This window comes from Pyrgilauda ruficollis, unplaced genomic scaffold (assembly GCF_017590135.1).
Source record: "Pyrgilauda ruficollis isolate IOZ18807 unplaced genomic scaffold, ASM1759013v1 scaffold30, whole genome shotgun sequence".
NCBI classification, from domain to species: domain Eukaryota; kingdom Metazoa; phylum Chordata; class Aves; order Passeriformes; family Passeridae; genus Pyrgilauda; species Pyrgilauda ruficollis.
The window spans coordinates 5,805,724-5,819,377 of NW_024524378.1; the positions used below are offsets into that span (position 1 = coordinate 5,805,724).

At 37.5% G+C, this 13,654-nt stretch overlaps 1 protein-coding gene across 4 annotated transcripts in view; it reads left to right on the plus strand.

Moving 5' to 3' along the window:
- ST18 (ST18 C2H2C-type zinc finger transcription factor) overlaps positions 1–13,654 on the plus strand; it is a 164,526-nt gene that overhangs the window by 123,724 nt on the left and 27,148 nt on the right. For all 4 annotated transcript variants that reach the window (XM_041473671.1, XM_041473669.1, XM_041473673.1 and 1 more), the window contains 5 exons: positions 600–734; positions 2,448–2,538; positions 4,030–4,134; positions 5,255–5,460; positions 8,654–8,865. In XM_041473671.1, coding sequence (XP_041329605.1) covers positions 600–734; positions 2,448–2,538; positions 4,030–4,134; positions 5,255–5,460; positions 8,654–8,865 — 749 coding nt within the window. The remainder of the gene's footprint in view (positions 1–599; positions 735–2,447; positions 2,539–4,029; positions 4,135–5,254; positions 5,461–8,653; positions 8,866–13,654) is intronic.

Below are 13,654 nucleotides of genomic sequence, written 5' to 3' on the forward strand. Positions count from 1 at the left end.
CTGCTCCACAAAGCAGCATTGCCATGTGTACCAGAGGGAGCTGCTTGCCTTGCCTCTCAAATGTAAAGTGGCATGTATTCAGTTCCCTAACAAAGAACCTACAGCCTAGAGATCTGTGATATTTAAGGAATGGCTTCTGGTTGAAATGCTTTTTGTTTGTTTGTTTATTTGTTTCACACCTCAGCTTTTATTTGGTTGTCCCAGCTTCCTGGAGTCTGACATTAACACAGCAAAAGATTGTTTCTCCTTTTTTTATTTATTCCTTTATAGATCTTGCTGTTGGCTCATGCTGCCAGTTTTCTGGCTTATTGGATTGTGGCTTCTGTCCTGTTAGAGGCTCTGAATGGAATAAATGATACTGCAATCCTAAAGCTATATAATTTAGCACATAAATGGCATATTGGGAGAGGGAAATCATTGTTTAGAGGACGCAGTGTGAAAACCTGAAGTGGCATGTCAGTTGCATACATCCCTGTTAAAACTTTGGACAGGAATTAAATCTGAAATATAAAATAGAGAATATTGTACTGTTAGGATCACTCAGCTGAGCACAGACAAGGGCTAAACCCAAACAAAATCTTTATCTGATTTCTCTGCAGATTCACCCAGGCCTGAAAAGAGAGAAACCAAATGCCCCATCCCAGGATGTGATGGCACAGGGCATGTGACTGGGCTGTACCCTCACCACCGCAGTCTCTCAGGCTGTCCACATAAAGTTAGAGTGCCACTAGAAAGTGAGTATCATCACCCTGCAGTCCAGAATAACAACTGGGTCTGTCTCCCTATTGTAGGTACTGTATGCTGGAGAAGAATCCCCTTTTTTCTGCATGAGATAGCAGGATGAGACTGGGAAAGAAGCCATCACACCTTCTTTGCCCTTAGCTCATAGCACAGCCCTGCTTCCCACACTTGTGCAGCTCAAGTGCTCCTCGGCAGCATCGTTACAAACAGCAGCAGGCTCCTTAGGTAGCCTGGGAAGAACAAGATCAGACAACCTATCCCCACGCTGCCAGCAGACCTGCATGCTGTAGTCCCATGAATCTTCAAGATGTTGCTCGCTCACACCTTTGCTGAGGCACACACATCTCCTGCTTGCTCCGAGGCCGCGGCCTCATTTGCCGCAGTCGCACACGGAGGCTGCTGGCTCTCATTGCCAGCAGATGAGAGGCCTGGACATGCTTATGCAGAGATGTTTTTAGCATCCCCCTTACTGCTGAGCTCAAAAAGGTTATTTCCATCAGTACATCCCAGCGCTGGTCCACAGCAGGTTCCTGTCTTGTGACAGTATCACACTAACCCTTTTTTGCCCAGTCTAGCCTGAATTTCCCTGCTTATTTCTAACTGTGTTTCTCTGATTACATTGGCTTGCGTGTGTGTGTGTGTGTGTTTGTGTAGTCCTGCAACATGATGCAATGAAATGCTGCATAATAAGCCAAAAACGTAATGTGAAACTATCCGCTTAAACCTAGTTAGTCCTATTGTTCTTTGTGGTGGTATGCATAACAACATATTAAAAGGATATTTGCACTTTACCAAAATCCTCTTCCTAACTGTAGCTCTCTCCTTTTTTAAATCTGGTACTAAACTGTATTCATGGAAACATCTGCTGAATTAAGCAGGCTGCATTTGGAAGTCCTTAGCAACATTAACTTCCTAAAAACTTAAAATTAACAAGTCCTTGTTAATTATCACACTTCCAATTATATGTGCTCTGTCCTGATGGTGAAAAAAAAAAAAAAAAAAAAAAAAAAGAAGTTTATATTTGGTTCCTGGCGGAACAAACCTATTGAATGAGCAGTCAGCTTTTGTGAAACACTGTAAGATGCTTAATGTTTAACACGGACGTATCTGTCAGTTTTAGCAAAGGTGATCCACATCCATGGGCATTAGAAATGTGGAGACAAGAGGTTGTAATTGCTGCTAAGAATGTAAACTGATGCTTGGAACCATTAATGATAGGTCCAAGGGAGTTTCAGCACAGCTCAGATGACCAGAAGGTGTAATGTTCAAAGGGACATACTCAAAATATCTGATAAATGTATAAAAAGCTTTCCTTCCCTGGGACAGAGAAGGAAAGCATCTCCATGGAACATGGACTGTGTGGCCCAGGGCTCCTCTGTCACCTGCCTTTTCTTGTGTTAGTGGTGTATAAAGGGCTTCATGATTTAACATCTTTGCTGACTTCCACTTATGTTCTTTTGAAGTCCGTATACAGAATTTTGTGCATGTGGGAAGACTCACCACTGCAATATAGAAATAAACTGGTTTGTGCTGGAGGCACCATGGTCACTGTGTTTTTGTAGGTCCTTTGCTTCCCCTATTCTTTTGTGATAAATATGTGAAAGAATTGAGAATCTGAGTTCAAAGAAGATATGTTCATTTTTTTAGATATATGTTTTTAATTGATGCATTTTATTATCAACTTTTTTTTTTTAATTTCTGTTTAGTTCTTGCCATGCATGAAAATGTTTTAAAGTGTCCCACCCCAGGATGCACTGGAAGAGGACATGTCAACAGCAATCGCAACACACACCGAAGGTAGACCAGAAAAATTCCTGTGCACTTAAAACCTAACACGTACTCGGGAGAAAATTGATAGGCACATCTTGGAATTAGATGCTATGTACTACACTGAAGAGTGTCTATGAACTGCAAGGGCAGCCTGTATTATTTATAACCAAATAATTGTGTTTAATTCCATTACATAAAAAATGGCTGCAGCACAGAGGATGGCAAATTCCACTAGTATTTTCATAGAGGAGATTTAAAGCTACAATTTCATCAGAGTCCTCACATTGAAAAATCATCATGTACAAGGGGAAGGAATGAAAAAATGCATTATTATTGCTACAACTAGAAAACCCAATGGAAACCAAAACCCATTTATTTTGCACTACTACATGCTAGCCGTCAACAGGAACTTCCAATCAGGGCACATTCCCTTTTAGCAAAACAGAAAATTTTAAGTGAACTATTTGGAAATCTGTTTAAAAGCTCCACTTATTACCCTCAGGAATACCATCTTCCTGCCTGGAACACTCCTGCTTGTTTAACATGCTGCCTACAAAGAGAAAGTAAAATTGAGAAAAGACTTCCAGACAGGCAGCTGGGGAATCACAGCTGGACTGCAGGTGAGGCAGAGAGCCACTCTCTGTCTCCAGCAAGCCATCCCTGTCAGCACAGCTCTTGTCAGTACTGCTTTCTGCTGGAAGCAGTACATTCCATCATACTGCTTCTGGGAAAATATAATGTCAATCTTAAAATCAGACTTGGGACATAAGAATTTCAAAACCAGCTCTCTTTGTTGCTGTGAATTTCTGTGAGATTTTGGGGGTTTTGCTTATTGATTGATTTGCTACTGCACCAAAATTAAGGTTTATTATACTCTTTTAACACTAAAATCAGTAAGTCAGTCTGTATCAGACATATGAAAAGCTTGTCTACAAGAATATATAATGCACAAGCAGATATTTTTCCTTTGTTTTTCCTGTTTTAAATCCCTAGTCATCTTTGCAGCACATCAGCTGTATCATGAGCAACACATGAATAGGATAAGAAAATATGTCCTAATCTAATAAAACAAACAGGAAAATATAAGCTAGCACAACTCGAAATGATAAAATGTGTTCTTTGGTAACAGTCTCTCATATATCTCTGTTTTTTTTTTCCCAAATTCACTTTCCTTTTAATCAGCAGGAGGCTTATATGCATGGTTTAGCTGATAAAGTAAATGTCATTTGTCAAAAAATTTACTAGTGACTTGCCAGACACAAAACATCAAAGCTGAACTGTGGAAAACTCCTACATGATTCAGTTTCCAGATATATCACCTAAAATACACAGATTTCACAGTTTTGCATTAAGGATTGAAAAACAGATGAATCTGGGCTATAGCAGCAGCAGTTCCCTTAAGTGCACAGACCATCAAAATCACTGGTTTCCACAGAAAAACAGCACACATCTCCTTTGCACAATAATTAATTTCAATTATTTTTCTTGTTGTTTCTGTTCACCTTTGCTTTTCAACAGCCTTTCTGGTTGTCCAATTGCTGCAGCTGAAAAGCTGGCAATGTCCCAGGAAAAGAACCAGCTCGAGTCTCCAAAAGCTGGGCAGTGCCATGATCAGACTCACAGGTAGGACCCTTCACAAACAAGTTTCTCCAAACAAAGAGTTATTTATGCACAAACTCTGTTGACTGGTCCTCAGATCCTTCACCCACTTCAGATTTTGGCTTCAGTGGTTACGCAGTCTTCCAAGACAAGCCTCTGCAAAACTGTTTGATTCTCAAAATAAACCACCATCTTTCTGTTGGTTCTTTTGCACATGGCTGACATTAAAGATGAGAGACGTATCTTTGGATAAGCAATCTAATATATCCTATTAAATCTTACTTCCAAACAAGTGACCTGATCAGAACAATTCATAGAATTTATCTTTTTTTTAGTTTATTGGTTTAATTACTTTCATTTATATTTTATATAATGACATCAAAAAGGAGAAACACTTTTTTAGTGCAATTGTATTTTGTCTGAGTTATATGGACCCTACAGACATGCATAATTTGCACATCATTGGCACCATGACCATTATAACCTATTATATTCAGGTCTATTTGGGGACACTTTAATTTGTGGATTATTGACATGATCAGCTCTAATGGTTCCTTCAGAGCCATTACAGAATATTATGTCCATGTGTCTGCCAACTGCACGTGCCTTAACTCTACATATGAAAAGTCCTAAGGAAATTACTAAAGACAAGTAGTTACTGAACGTTAACTAAATGGAATACCACACCATAAATCATTCGTTCCTCCCAAACAGCACAAGCAATTATTTCAGATCATCTGATATTATATTTATACCATACTCATTCACAGTAAAGTGAGAACAGTACTGATCCATAAAAACTAAAAGATAGAAAAAAATCCAGACAAATTTTCAAAACTAAAGGAAGTGGCAACCTAGCAGTAAGTCAGAAACTGCCTTGTAAGTAGCACAAACTGCTACTAAAGAACACTGCATTTTTTTATGTCGTCATCTTTTAGATGGTGAAGTAGTCAAGGTACTTTTTGACTACTAGTCAGCTGCCATATTCATGTTGTTTATTTCTTCTATACACCCACCAGTAAGTTTTGCATGTGATAATAGCACACTTTTGGATTATGAGATGCAATCATATCCTATTTTTCAAGACAAAGTTATTTAAAGTCATTCTCATATTTTTTCTTCATTCTTTTCCTCTTCTCTGCAGGACAAATTTAGCAAAGCAGCCTGAGCTATCTCAGTTCAGTTACAGAACTTCACAGCCAGTGACTTCCTCCAGAGGCACCCTGGGAAAAGAACAGGAGAAGTTTGGGAAAGTCCCGTTTGATTATGCCAGTTTTGATGCACAAGTCTTCGGCAAACGCACAACAGCACCTGTACCACAGGGTCGAAAAACACCTCAGTTTCTTGAATGTAAGCTCAAAATTCAATTTTCTCTTGAAAAAGGAGCAAAATGTCAATGATTTTTTTTTTCCTTTTTGCTTGTTCTGCTTTCAAACTTCTAGAACTCTAAAAAGGTCTATAGAAACCATCTTTAATCAGTTGTGTCTAGAATGTTAAATAGAATCACTAATTTGTGAAATACAGAATTTTGAAACACTAAATATCATCACTACAAAGTTTACTTTTTTGATGCTTCTCTTAAAAGCAGTCATCAGTGGAAAAGAGGAGTAAAAAGGAATGCTTTATGTTTTACCTGTTACCTTCTTCAAACATACTTCAAACAAGATAGGTTTCAAAGATACTTCAGGTACCATTTAGGTGAATCTATACAGGTATTATTCCTCCTAGATGAGCATGTGCCCCAGCTACATTAATTCCAGGCCTGGGCTGGATTTGGTTTGGTACCTCATATTTCTGTACTAAATCATATATGTAGTGCAGTCATATCTAATGCATCAAATTGTTATCAAGATTCCTCTTCTTGCATAATTTGCAGATTTGCTGAGGCACTACTCTGTAAAAATGAGATACCACAGTGCAAACACTCAGAGTTTATTGCAGATGCTCTTCATAATCTACATGGGAAACATCGGCAAGGTTCTGCCATTGAATTGGCCATTATAAAATATTCTTTACTTTAAAGAAACAAATAATTCTGTTCCCGTGAGTAAATGCAAAAGAAATGTTTTAATCCACCAAGATTGGGATCAGAAGAAAATAGATCCAGATCAATGTGAAAAAAAGACTTTTTAATTGGCTTTTCTTTTGTTAATGACAAAAAGGAAAATAAAATAGGAAAACAATTTTTTTTCCCACTTACTCCAACAAAGAAGAACATTCATAATAAGGTGAACAGAAAAGCAAAAAATTTTGTTAATGAAATGAATAAATTCATATATGTTTATTATAATATAATATGCATCTAATACTATAAAATGTTATATATGTTTTATATATTTATAAATTTTGTATATTTTTATATTTATTTGTGTACCTGTCTGAGTACACAAAACCACACATATATGTTTGTAGGTATCTGTTTTTTGTGTATATATATATACAAATACTCTATTTAAAATTGCAAATGAAAAGTAGATATTTATCTGACCTGGAAAATAGGCTAGCTTAAATGAAAGCAAATATATGCATTGCCAGCTTCTTGGGTGGCAGATTTTCCAATTTTGTTTGTAAAATTGAATATTCCCTACTAGCTGTCTCTTTGCACAGATGTATGTCTATTTCACAGGTTCATTTCAAGGAAAAAAAAAGATTGAAATGTTTTTATACAAATGCAAATACACATATATGCAATTTATGTATGATGTATATCAGAGCTGAAGTTTACAGCCTGTTGTTCTTGAAAAGATTGCAATGTGCAGCTATTATTTTAATGGAAAGGTGAAAGTAAAAGAGCTGGTGAGTGATTTAACTCTTCAGGTATACAAAAGTTGGCAATAAGAAGCTGATGATGTAGTGATGGGTTCAGAGTCCTATGTAAATATGTAGCTAGACAAAAGCCCATCATTAGCCCTCTGTGGATTCTGCACTGCTAATCTTGTTTGGTTTTTGGTTTTTTTTTTTTTTTTTTGGTTTTGGTTTTTTTGGTTTTTTGTTTTTTTTTGTTTTTTTTTAACAAAACATACACCCTTTATAGCCTTGGGTGGGTTTTTTGTTGGTTGGTTGGTTCGTTGTTTTTTTGGGGTTTTTTTCTTCTTTTAGGATAGGTAATGAAAAATGCCCTTTCTGGTCTTTAAACACAATTTAAATTTCATTGTAGTAAGTGTTGAAAATGTAGACTGTCTTGTTTGTGCTACAGTGCTGTGCTTACAGCAGGGTAGATAAATCCTTTTTAATTTCCACTAGAGAAAGGGAGGACTGAATCATGAGGCTTTCATGTATTACTGTACTGAGATGCCTCTAGTGCTTAAAGAAATGGAATACAGCATTCAGCCACAGTCAAAGCACATAAACAAGCATTGCTTTCAGAGCATCCCAAGTTTGAGGGAAGATGAGTCCTCCTATGCCTTGTGTAGCTCTTAGCGTTAGAAAGCACTCAGCCAAAGCTCTACATCCAAAGGGATCCAGAGCCTTGGGGCTCAGTTCTTTAGGGAACAAGCAGATGGCCATAAGCAGAAATGTTCTTGATGTATCTGGGTGTAGGCTGAGAAATTGGATTTTGCTTAGTTTATCTTTGTAGGACACTGTGAGGGCTGCAGACAAAAGAAGTGATTACTGCTTCTTTCGAGCTGAAATCATGGTGCTGTGGTCTCCCTGCGACAGTTTATTCCACCTCAAGCTCCAAAATCCAGAAGAGAGAGCAGAGTTCTCTCTAACTGTTTTAGAGTAAATGCTGCTGATGAAGAAGAAAACAGCAGCAAACCACACACACCACTTTTGTCTGTGAAAGTGCTTTTCTGTTCACCTGTTAGTACTTAATTTTCAACTGATGTCCCTGTGCCTAATAAATCTGTGTATTATTCCAAATATAGCCAACAAAAGCCAGTAAACCAAGATCATGTGTATGCTCATTGCTTTTTTAATTGATTAAAGGTTAGACTTAAATTTCTAAATATTTCCACAAAATACTTAGTACTGAATGTTCCTTACAGTAATGCTTTTATCTGATTTCTCTGCTTCATTCAAGAGCCTGGTTTTGTTCTCCTTAGTCACATAAGCAAAGCTATTTAAGTAACAGACTTATTCATCTAAGTAGAGTAAGCAGTGTTGTTTTAGCTAAGACTGGACAAGTCACTGTTGATTTTTTTTTTTTTTTTTTTGCACAATAGAACTCCAAGAGGAAGCCTTTATAAGAACACATTTAAAATTGCATTTTTCCATTGGGGTGGTCAAATCACAATGGAGACCACACTAATACTTGCTCAGTCTTTCCTTGGACATCATTGTTTTTAATGCCGGAGTTAATGATAAATAATCTCAGAAGGTTTGTTGACAGATGTGTATTTCTCAACGAAAATTAAATTACTGTGTTTCTGAAGGCATTTTTACTGTAAACCCTTACTGGCAATAGCAAATTGATTGTTTTAAATGTAATCTTTGAATTTTTATTTTTTTTTTAATGTATGAAATTGTAGTCTAAGAAGTGAAACTATTTAACGGGAAAAATTTCATACATGCAATTGCTAATCAAATCTCTCTTCAACAGCAAAGCATTTTTCAAATCCAGTGAAATTTTCTAATCGACTGCCTAGTGCTAGCGCCCACACACAGAGCCCTTGCCATGCCAACTCTTATAGCTACGGTCAATGTAGTGAAGACACCCACATAGCAGCAGCTGCTGCTATCCTGAACCTTTCCACCCGCTGCAGGGAAGCAGCAGAGATCCTCTCCAACAAACCACAGAGTCTGTCTGCCAAGGTAGGGTAGTCCAAGAACCTGGAGGGTGTGCTAGCTACTGAACTGTGCGAATAAACTGTCTTTCATGTTAGTGACTGCATTAAATCCCCCAAAAGGAGGCTTCTGTTTGCATGCTCTTTTGAAGAGAGGCAGAGAGAGAAAAAAAAAAATCAGTAATGCAGTGACCAGTTCTGATAAAACTACATAAATAGCAGGAATTATGTTGTTAATTCTTTTCATAATTGAGCCCTAATTGCAAGGGGGGAGTTTTCTGGGAGGAAAAAAGAAAAAGGTTATTTGAAATCCAACAACAATCTGTGGTGGGTAATGAGTAAGATCTGTTTAAGAGGGAATTTTTCTCCCTCTGAAACCTGCCATTAGTGATCATTTTGGAGACTGACTTAAAAAAATATATAAAAATCATATGATTAATCAAGGAGATATTTTGCTAGCAATGGAACAGAACTACCTATGGAGTCTGTTGTGTTTGGAGCCCCTAACAGTTTGGCAAGGTGGAGAGGGGGGAATAACAACTGACTTTGGTAACATTCCCCTTTCTGCTGGCAGGAGTGGAGAATCAGGCCCACTGCGTTTGGAGATAGATAATTTGGGCAAGTCTGTCATAATGGAAAGCTGCCTAATTTTGTAGATGTTTGTGTGGCTTTGGTGTTTTGTTTTCTGCTCTGCATTTCCTCACAGATCTTTATGATTTACAAATGGTGCTGTGTGAGCTGTGAGCCTTATTTTCTGTGCCATTACATAGTATTATAATGCTGATGAAAATAGACAAGATTTTCTTCTGATGACAGTGGTGTGGGAGCACTGTTGTTTATTATTTACATTAAAGTCACACATGTTCCACTGCAATGAAACTTTCGAAAGCTCTTTGTAGATAAGAAGGAGTCATTACAAGAACTTAAGGAGAAGTCATTGGGGAGTGAAAAGAGGTGCATTTGTCAAAACACAGCATAGCAGGTGTGCTTCTGCTGTGGGACTGGCTCATGATGTTTGCACTGAGAGACAGATGATCTGTTTTTCTGCAAGTCAGTGTCACTCCACCTTATCCCTCCGTTATCTGAGCCTCACAAGGCTCATTCTGGCTAGGTGTGTCTTCCACAGGTGTTGATCTATATTTTGGCTGAGGGTTTATTCACCACTACTAGGAGGTTAGCTATTATTTTTTGAGTAGAACCATTAATTTTGCTACCAGCATACCTTGTTCGGTATTCTGAGCCTTGTGCCTTTGCAGAGTAGTATCCCGTAATTTGCTGCTTTTGAATTCTACTTTTGTGTGAAGTTTTGGATATTAAAATTAACGTTGGGAGCTGCCACAGGGTAAACTTTTTTAGAGTGTCTACATGCATTCCCTGTGACTCATTATCTGTTCCAAAGACTGCTCGTAGAACCTCTCCTAATGACAGATCAATCCTTGATATCTGCTGCAAAAAACCTTCTTCCATCAGTCTTTAATAGAGACTTCTTCTAGTAGGGAAATGGAAACTGATGCCAATGGTTGGATTAAATTGCTGCAGCAGCCTTTGGCTGACCTCAGCAATAGACCTTTGTTGCCAGAGAAGAGCAGTAAAGGGACCAGGCATAACCCAAAGATTTTCTCCTATGTACCTGCTTTACAGTTGCCAAATCATGGGGAAGGATTGAATGGAAGTGAACATAACAGTAATGATACAGAGGGGCACTTGGGGCACATAGCTGACTCCTTTTTCACAGCCAGAAATCCAGCCTGAAAGAAAATCACCTGCCTACCTTGCTATCTGCCTGGCTTCACTTTTGCCAGACTTTCTGGAGGGCATACTGCTACAAAGCATCTGACAGAAGAATCAGAATTAGCTTCTGGCCAAAATACAGACAAGTAAGCCCTAAACAGATTTGGTGTCCAAAAGTACACAAAACACATTTTTATTTGGTTTTGGATATTTATTACCTTGATCATACAGGATTCAAACCAAAAAATTGTGAATTAAGTTGCCAGACTTCTCAATGAAAACACTTTCTAATTTTAAAATATGAAACAATAAAATGCTATTTATCAGTGCTTCTGAGTTGTTTTGCAGCTGGTGGTGGCCACAAATGTAAATGTTTAATTGCTAGAATATCTTACAAATTTTTAGATTATTAACAACCCCTCTTGAGACTTTATCTATATTTGAACTCAAATAACGCAACACATTACTACAGAGTTAAATATTTCCTTTTTCTGCTCGACAGCACACACTTTCATCACATTTGAAAATAACTGTGTGGAGTGGCTGTGTTCAGAGCCCCACAGTATCAAGTGTCTCAGCCCTGCCCCTTGAAACACCCTTTTATTCTTTTTTCTAAGAAAACCTGATTAGCATTGTCTATACTTTAGCAGATCAAAGCTCCTGACTTGTAAAGGTGTTTGAGCACCAGGCAGCCTCACAGCAATCCAATCCATGGTTCTTTACAGATGGGAGGCTGTGTAGTGGTAGAATAAGGATATGTAAGACTGCACAAGAATTCCCAGGCTTGCTGGAAATATTTTGCCTGTAGCACAATTGTCAGAGATGCAAAAATATTGTGCTTCTAAGTTTTAAAAGCAGAATTTAAAGTTCAAACATTCCAAGTAAGTGGCATTTTCTTGTATTTTCTCAAGGCATGCATATGTTGCCTTCCTTAAACAAGTGGGGAAAACAACACAATGCTTTTTAGCACAAGTGTGTTCCCAAGTATCTCTTTTTCTTTTTGCCTCTTAAATTTTATTTCTTGCCCACCAAAACATTGTCCCTCTCCTAGAAAGTCAGATGGTTTACCCTGAATAGTCACCACTTTCCTGTATATACAAACAACATTTAAATGAAAAAGTAAATTTATCTTATAACATAGTTCCAAATTTCAATAATTTAATGGATATTCAAATATGTATTTCTCATTCTCTACATGTCAGTTCAAAAGGGAGAGTCCAAGACAACAAAAGAGAAAGAGAAGCGTAGCAAGGATAGAGATGTCGCATTCCATATTAACAGTACCACTGGTGAGAAAAACTTCCAAAGAGGACTTATATTCAAGGTGATCTGACAAACATCCCAAGTTTTAAAATAATAATTTAAAAAATAAGCCATTAAATTAGTACATTTGTTCTGAAATGAGCAGTAAAATGAATCTTAAACCTTAGCTATGAATTATGTATGAGTTGCATACAAAACAGTAAGAGCATCAGATACCTTGACGATATAGTTTTCAAAATAATTAAAACCACATTAACCATGAGCCATTCAGCCTGGGACTGCAATAAACCTTTCCCCTGATATAATCCCAACCAGGCAGTTCTCCTGCAGTCAGTATCCCAAGCCAGTCTCCTGGTTGTATTTGATTTGCAGTTTATGTAGCTTCATTCAGCTCCCATTGAAGTCAGCAGAAGGGTTCCCCTAGGAGGCTTAGCCTGCAGTTTCTAGCTCTGTGTAAGAATCCACATTATCATAACTTCCAGGGATCTCCCCTGTTTGCAGCCCTCACCACACACGTCTCAGTGAGGTAGCTGCAAGCAATAGTTTATCTGTATTCTCATCACTACTGCTTGCCAAACATTTTGTTGACTGTTTTGGTGTTTTTTCCACCTGTTTAGACAAAATGGCATATGCACACTATGCCTTTAAATAAAACAACAACAAAAAAATGTAAAAATAAAATCACACTTGCTAAAAATGTTTAAAGTTTAAATTCTAGTTTTTCAACAAAATTGTGTCATCTCTCCATTCTTGGATACGGATGGCGGTGAAAATTGCATCAATTATTTAAAAACTGTAGTTAGCACTCAGCATGTTTGTCAGGCAGTACTTTACTCCAAATACCTTAAAGCCTAAATACAGGATGAAAAATCATCCAAGAGTATCACTAGGTACCATCCTGTAATACTGCTGTGCATATTGCTCTCTAAGCACCTTCTTGGCTAGCTTTTTTTTAATTTGTGAACTGCTCTGGGCATAAACTGTGACTCCATTTTTGTCTCAGATGTTGTTGGGCTGTTACAAGTTTTTCTCATTTTGACCCAAATTAATATTTTAATTTTCTGCAGAAGTACTCAGTTGCTTAAATTTAAGTGTGAAGAATTGAGGACCAGGTGCATGTGTTTTTGTTGGCTGGGAATAGGAAAGATTGTACCATTTTGGATGGACTTGTATTAAGAATATTATTCAGACACACGACAAGATAAGAGTCTCATTTACTCCCAATACCAGAACTTAAGAGCTCTTTTGAGCTTTCCAAGCCAGACTGAACTGCTGGGGGAATGCAAAATCATTGATCATGTTGTTCCTTTGGACTTGCTTAGCATTAAGTTCCGTGGCTGATGCCAACCCCAGAAAACATGAATTCTCTTATATGTCATGGCACAATGTCCCTGATGTCACAGGTTTGAAATAAGACACATGCAGACACAATAATTTACTCTTTCTGATCCAGCTGAGATAAAGCTTAACTTGTAATCATTACTGGAGACACACTTGAGAGTATTAAATGTTATGAGTGATCAGATGGACCAAAAACATACGAAAAAATGGAGGAGAAATTTGACACAAAAATCTAGCATCCTTTATTTTCCTAGCTGTTGTAATTTGGTTCTAAGGACAGGACCTAATTAAGGACTAGAAAATATTCCCTAATATTGATGTCATAAGATAAGGCTGAAAAAAAGATTGACTTCATTTTACAAAACAGTTGGAGAGTATGCAAACCATTTTTTTGGTTTTGGTTTACATATTTATATTAGACTTCATTTTTGGTAATAAATTACTGTTTGTATCTCATCTTTTCACTGAATAGCTACTGGAAT